Below are 7,784 nucleotides of genomic sequence, written 5' to 3' on the forward strand. Positions count from 1 at the left end.
TAACTCCTTCACAGAAAGCCAACAAGTCCATCAAGCATGATTTGCCCCTGATGATGCCATGTTGATTACCTCCAATCACCTGTTCTTCATTTTTCATATGCCTAAGCAAAACCTTTAGGAGGATCTCTATGATCTTGACAGACAAAGAGGTGAGACTGGCTGGCCTATAGTTTCTGGAGTCTCCCTGTTTTTCCTTTTTGCACATGGGGGTTCTATTTCCCCTTTTTCAGTCAGGAAGGATTTTACCAGATTGCTGTGACTTTACAGATATGACAGATAGTGGTTTGGCAACTTCAACTGCCAGTTTCCTCCGGACCCATGGGTAGATCTCATTTGGCCCTGTGGATTTGTGCACCTTCAGGCTCTTCAGATGGCCCTGAACCTGATCTTCACTTATAGTGGCCAGATCTTTCTTTTACCACTTTCTACTATTTTTCCTAGAGCTAGACCCCTTGCTGGTCAACAGTGAATCAGTCATTAGCACCTCAGCTTTCTCTGTATCACTCCTGACCAGATCCCCATTTTCCTTTCAGAGAGGTCCCATATCTTCCCTAGCCTTATTTTTGTCACCAACGTACCTAAAGAAGTTCTTATTCCCTTTCAAAGTCGCTGGCCAAGTTTAACTCTATCTGCACTTTCAATTTCCTAACTGATCTCTGAGTGCTTGGACAACTTCTCTGTAGTCCTCCCACGTGGCCCATTCTTGTTGCCACTACTGATAGACTCTCTCTTTTAGCCCAAGCTCAGGAGCACCTTGTTCATCTGTGCCACTCTCCTGGAACTCTTGCCTACTTTCTTTCTTCTTGGCATGAACTACTCCTAAGCTTAGAGGACATGGTCCTTGAATACTGACCAGCTTTCTTGGGCCCCTCTTCCCTCCAGGACTGTATCCCACGACACTCTGCCAAGCAGATCACTGAAGAGAATAAAGTTTACTGTCTTCACAATCCAGAGTAGTAAGCTTGTTTCACACCTTCTGATGCCTTGAGGATCTTGGATGCAGTGATATCTGCGGCCAAGACTGCCCTTAAATTTCACATTGATCATCAGTCCCTCCTTGCTGGTGAGGATGAAGTCCAGCATAGCACTTTTCTTTCTGTATTCTTTTACCTCTTGGAGAAGGAAATTATCATCAGTGCACTCCAGGACAGCTATAGGTTGCTGGTGCCCAGACAGGTTGTCCTTCCAACACATATCTGTGCGGTCAAAATCTCCCATGAGAAGCAGGGCTTGTGAATGTGAAGCTGCTCCTATTTGTTTATAGAGGTCCCTATCCACTCAGTCTTCTTGGTCACATAACCAGTAGCAGATTCCCACTACAATAGTACTTTGCCTTGCTTTCCCTTTAACCCTCAACTATAAGCTCTATGTCATCTCTTCATCTGTCCTCAGGTGGAGCCCCATTCACTCCAGTTAGTCTTTGGTGTACAAGGAAACGCCCCCTCCCGCCCCCACCTCTCTTTTCTGAAGAGCTTATACCTATCTAATCCTACACTCCATCCATGCAGACACAGATCAAGCAGATACTGCACAGAGCTGCTCTGCTCATGCAGACACAGATAAAGCAGGTACTGCACAAAGCTGCTCCATCCATGCAGACACAGATAAAGCAGGTACTGCACAAAGCTGCTCCATCCATGCAGACACAGATAAAGCAGGTACTGCACAGAGCTGCTCTGTCCATGCAGACACAGATAAAGCTGATACTGCACAGAGCTGCTCTGTCCATGCAGGCACAGATAAAGCAGGTACTGCACAACGCTGCTCCATCCCTGCAGACACAGATAAAGCAGGTACTGCACAGAGCTGCTCCGTCCATGCAGGCACAGATAAAGCAGATACTGCACAAAGCTGCTCCATCCATGCAGGCACAGATAAAGCAGGTACTGCACAGAGCTGCTCCATCCATGCAGACACAGATAAAGCAGGTACTGCACAAAGCTGCTCCATCCATGCAGACAGAGATAAAGCAGGTACTGCACAGAGCTGCTCCATCCATGCAGACACAGATAAAGTAGATACTGCACAAAGTGCTCCATCTGACCATCACATGCAAGGAAAGTCAGTGCGTCTCTAGAACAAGCCCTGCACTAGTTTCACACAGGTGAGAGTCTTCACCAATACTGCCCTGAGCCACCCAAGCAGGCATACATGTACAGAAATGTATATTTCATAAAGTTCCATATCTGTGTGCTAAAGTTCATGCCTATAAGATACATATATATATTTGAAACCAGAGAACAGTGGAATCAGCAGAAAGGAATCTGCATAACATGAGGGGGAGGAGGGGGGGAAAGCCAAACCCTATATTTTTTAAATACATAGATAAACTTAAAGCTCACATGCACAGATATGTCACATTTTATGCCCCTTTAAGGATTTATGTGCAGCTGCCAGGCTTATTTATGCTCACAACCACCTCCAGACAACATCAAGACTCACGAACGAGGACGACTGATCTTCTTATGTAAGGAAGAGACACTGCTTGTTACTCTTTGAGTATGCAAAGCACATCTACCAGATTTCATGTAAACACCAAAAACTGATGATCACCAGATTAGTAAATGGCATATCAGGAAAAAAAAAAATAAAGAAAGTCTTTTATCTGCCCACTACCTCTTTGCTGGAAAGTGCTAGACATGTTTACTCCTTCTCTATCAGACTGTCTGCAAAATGAAAAGAAAAAACAGGTTTTGTCTTGCAGTTCAAACAGCTCTTTTTGTATTTACCCACTGCTTTTGGTGCTGCACTGCAAAGAGAGCTGACTTTCCCTCTTTGGCACAGAACATCCACAATATCATTGCATAGTTCCTCATGCATGGAACAACCTCCTAACCATAAAATACATACTAATTAAACTTCGTTGACACTGTTAATGAAGCAATCTGATTTTTTTTTCTGGGCTGGCAGTATTTTAGTTGTTTGTTGTTTTGTTTTGTTTTGTTTTGTTTTGTGATGTAAATATCAATGTAGCTTCAGTTACACTTCTTCCTTAAACCTCACAAGCACCACACACAAATTTCTTTATATCATGAATGGTTGTGATGACTCCAAAATGAGTCATGCTGCTAAGGACTCTGTATACAATTAAAAGTTTACAAGATTTTGTTTTAATTTTTTTTAATTGAGAATTCCAGAACATGCAAAACCCTGACCCTGCCTCTGCTGAAATCAAGATTGGGCTTGAGATGGATTAATTCTAGTGCGAGAAAAACTGCTCTCATAGCTACAGGCATGGCAGATCCTTCACAGAAATGGTTCTCATGATCACAGGATGTTAGGGGTTAGAAGGAACCTTCATAGATCATTGAGTTCAACACCTTCCCTGCCAGAAAAGGACCATAGAATCTAGTTCAGGTCAGAGTCCCTTGGGTTTGGACCACAGCCAGAAGGACAGTTCAATTCACAGTAGGAATCTCAGTAGGAATCTCACAACCCTTTACCAAGATAAGAATGTTAGCAGAGGCTGTGGACAAGCTTCAACTTAAAGCTCTGAAACCACCAGGACTAAAAACAACACATGGAACCAAAGGCACTCCTAAGCATCAGCAGTGGTGGTCACCAAATCTACAGAGTCAGTGAAGTGCCTGTCTCTGTGGACAGAGTAAGGTGAAACTCCTGTCTCATCTGATTTTGGCAGAACTTGGCTTAACCACAAAAGTTTTGAGCAGTTGGATAAGCCATAGGAGTCTGAGTAGGAGGATCACTGAAGCCAGAAATCCTGCCCATAAGACCCCACAACCTATTACCTCCTGCTCCCTCTGCCCATGCCCTCCTGCACTTCTGTGGCTGCCCCTTCTTAACTCTGGTTGTAGCTCTTTTAGAGATTCCCATCGCCTCTGCCAGGCTGGTGGACAGCTTCTGTGACACAGTCTGACACTCAGAAAAGAGGGTGAGAAGAAGGCAAATGCTGCAATGAGCTTTTCCCTCCTTTGCCCATAAGAAGGGGTGAGCTCATGAAGAAGGGCTGCCCAGAGAGGTGGTGGAGTCACCATCCCTGGAGGTATTGAAGAAAAGCCTGGTGCCATGGTCTAGTTGACTGGATGGGGCTGGGTGCTAGGTTGGACTGGATGATCTTGGAGCTCTCTTCCAACCTGGTTGATTCTATGACTGTGTTGGCTGGTGGCACTTTGACAGGAGGCAGAGAAAGTTAGAAAGAGAGAAAGCCAAATCTCCATCAGGGGTGATTTTACCCTGAATTGTTCAAATTGCTGGCCAAACCCACATGTCTCATAAAGAGATCCTAAATCCTGTTAATTGCTCAGTGGGGATTTTCACAATTTGTTTGCCTTTAAGCAAATTATGATTTACTGGAACTTAGTGACTAAACAAGAAAAGGTCTGCTTTCAGGAAGCCCTGAAGAGCTCAGTGACACCAGCAATAAATTCCCAGCATTGACCATTTACCACCAGAGCTTCTTGCCAAAGCTGGTTCTGAACAGCTGCAGGTTGTACAAATAAAAGGCAAAGAAAATAAAAAAAAAAGGCCCCCAAGGTTATTAGTCACAGTTCTGAGCCACTCTCTTTTCTTCTAGCTAAAAGACCTCGTCACACAGAGGTCCTGTGTGTGTATGTGCACATAGATATATGTGTGCTGTAACACACAAACAGTACAGCCCCATAAACGAGCAACTGCCCAGGTCCTCCAGGTGCAGTGCAGCAAACTCTTCCACTGCAGTGTGTTTAGTATTAGACAAGTAGCAGTTTAACAAATCTGGGACTGAATCTGTGATCAAATCTGTGATCAAATCAAAATTCTCAGCTGTTTTTCAAGAAAAAAAATTACTGCAGACTGAAACACTTAATTGCTGCTCTTCATGGTTTGATTTTTGCTTAGATGCTGCTAAGTAATTTTCACTTCTTTAAGCGAGAAAATTAAATCAGCAATAAGCCTCCACTTAGGCTGCTGAATTGACTTATAATTAATCTCTGATTAAGAGATTAATGGTCTTGGTGACGGGCTGTGAGAAACCCCTGGTTTTGTTGTTGCTTCAGCCATACAGCAAGGGAAACTGGGACTATCCTCCAACTGTGCTTCATGAAATTGCTTGATGAAAAGGAGAGAAAGTTTGAAGAACAGCTGGGTCAAGTCTCAGGTACACTGAAACATTTTTTGTGGAGAGAACTGCCAAGAGCAAGTGAAGCCAGAACTTCTCTCCTTTCTGATGGCAGCTCAGAGTGACCATGGATGGCAGAAGCGTGAAGCAATTCCTCACTCCCAGACACATCTCATATAAACACTACATAAAATGAAGCAGGATTAACAGGTCTGATCTCACATGCCCTCTTCATACAGACACAGTCTCCTTCATTTCATACAAAGTCAGGTGTAACAAGGACAGCAGATTTGGGAATGAAATTAAATAGATAATCTCTATGTCCACCCCAGGCACTGGCACTGAAAGAGACTGAAGGCTAAGCCCCTAACACATTTAACCCAGCAAATGCATTTTGGATCTCTTAACTTGGGCTTTTCAAGGTCATACATCAGTGGAAAGATGAAGATTAAATGACTCACCATCACCGTCTGCTGAGGTGCAACCACTTTCCCCAAAAGCAGTGTGGAGAAGCAAGATGAAAATGCCCAACGCTGAACTTGTCTGTGTCATCCTGATCACACCACATAGGTGCAGCGCGTGCATGTGCTAACCTGGCACTCGCTTACTCTGTGCTAAGCGCAGAGCAAACCTGTTGCCTGATAAAGAGACCACAGGGTAGGGGAAATGTAAACACGCCGACAAGGATGACTAGTGGCAGAGAGCAGAAAGTCAGCATGAAGACAGTTGCAGAACTTTTACTTTGAAACATGCTTCCCTCTTCAAACTAAAGACCTTCTGGATCAGGCCCGTTGACTTGATGGGCCACTTTTGGTCAAGAACATATTAGATCAGGAGCATATTTCATGCACAGTGTTCCTGGCTTGGTCAGTGGGAGTTTTCCTCCTGATTTCCTGAGGAGCATGGTTTAGTTCTCTCACCTGCTTTCCTCTCAATCATAGAATCATAGAATCATAGAATCAACCAGGTTGGAAGACACCTCCAAGATCATCCAGTCCAACCTAGCACCCAGCCCTAGCCAGTCAACTAGACCATGGCACTAAGTGTCTCATCCAGTCTTTTCTTGAACACCCCCAGGGACGGTGCCTCCACCACCTCCCTGGGCAGCCCATTCCAATGAAGGCACACATATCCAAGGGAGGAAAAGGTGACTGAAACACTAACTGTAGTTGCTGTTATTTGTTCTCTAAGTGCTGGCATCAGAAGAAGCATGGTGGAGTGAGGTGATGCTGCCCCTCTGCTCCCCTTTGGAGACACCTCAACTGGAATACTGTGCTCAGTTCTGGAATTCTCAGCATAAGAAGGACACAAACTCGTGGGACTGAGTCCAGAGTAGCACCAGAAACCAGAGGATTGGAACATCTCTCCTACAGGGACAAACTGAGAGAGTTAGAGTTTTTCAGCCTGGAGAAGAGAAGGTTCCAGAGAGATCTTATTCCAGTCTTTTGACAGTTAAAAAGGGCTTTTAAGAAAGACAACATAATAAAAGTATGCTCAATACGGAAGCTGCACTATATTCCATTCATCTGCAAGAAAATAATGTAAGCCACTCCCCAAAATGATGAAAGCCTCAGTCCTGGTGTCTAGAAAACTGCCACTCTTGCCAGGACATCAGGGACTGTCCTTCAGTGCTACTTGCTGTCCTAAACAGGAAACAGTGGCTAGCCAAGAGTGTCTTTCTGGGCTCCCCTGCCCTGTTTTGATGGGAATAAATGGCCCTCTCTCCACAAGAGCTGCTGCAAATATGGGCATCTCTCTTATCTGCATTAAATTCCTACTGGTAGGAATGGTGGTAGGTGGTAGGACCCTGATGGTCTCCACCACAGGGTTCCTTGAAGGTGCACTTAGCCTAGGTAAGTATAGCAAAATGGGTCTGGATTCAATAGTCACTATGTAGGTGTTTACACAGCATACTGCTATGTCAGAGTTTTTCAAGCTTGGCTCTTATCTAGCCAGCAAAGAACATGCTTCATCTCATCCTAATATAGACATTCAGAAGATGAAATCTAACCCTCCTAAATACATTTATTGCATTAAAAAAGAGCCCAGGGTTGGGGGGAGCAAGGGGGAAAGGGCTAGATGTCTGCTTGGCAGATAGCCACAAGCAGAAGAGGGACCAGTTACCTTCACAGATTCCTATCTCTGACCTAGAGCTCACTGAAACCAAAATTAAATGGATTATATTTGTTCCAGTAACTTCATATCCCCGAGACCTGCCCCAACTTGCTTCAAAAAAAGTTTCTTTCAGGATTTCATCACTTGGCTTAATAATAATAATCACAGAAGGTTAGGGGTTAGAAGGGACATCCAAAGCTCATTCAGTCCACCTACACACACCCCCACACCCTCCCATCAGAGCAGGATCACCTATACTAGGTCACACAGCAACTCATCCAAGGGGATCTTGAATATCCTCAGAGAGGAAGACTCCACAACCCTCCTGGGCAACCTGTTCCAGTGTTCTGTCACCCCCACACTGAAAAAATTCTCCTCATGTTTCCATGGAACTTCCTATGCATCAACTTCCACGCATTGCCCTATGTCCTGCCATTGGGCATCACCCAGCACAGCCTGGCTCCATGCTCCTGGCACTCACCTGTAGGTATTTATGAACATTGATAAGGTCACCTCTCAGTCTCCTCTTCTCCAAGCTAAAGAGCCCCAGCTCACTCAGGCTCTCCTTGTTAGGAAGATAAGTATCATATACTTCTACAAACCCTCAGGATGA

General features: G+C 44.6%; 1 protein-coding gene across 1 annotated transcript in view; it reads right to left on the bottom strand.

The window, feature by feature from the left end:
* The window catches only part of IL7R (interleukin 7 receptor), a 37,506-nt gene extending 31,895 nt beyond the window's left edge, over positions 1–5,611 (bottom strand). Inside the window, exon 1 of the mRNA XM_064140579.1 lies at positions 5,518–5,611. Coding sequence (XP_063996649.1) covers positions 5,518–5,608 — 91 coding nt within the window. The 5' untranslated portion in view covers positions 5,609–5,611. The remainder of the gene's footprint in view (positions 1–5,517) is intronic.
* Between the last annotated feature and the right edge of the window lie 2,173 nt (positions 5,612–7,784).

The sequence above is a fragment of the Pogoniulus pusillus genome, chromosome Z, assembly GCF_015220805.1.
Source record: "Pogoniulus pusillus isolate bPogPus1 chromosome Z, bPogPus1.pri, whole genome shotgun sequence".
In the NCBI taxonomy this organism is placed as follows: domain Eukaryota; kingdom Metazoa; phylum Chordata; class Aves; order Piciformes; family Lybiidae; genus Pogoniulus; species Pogoniulus pusillus.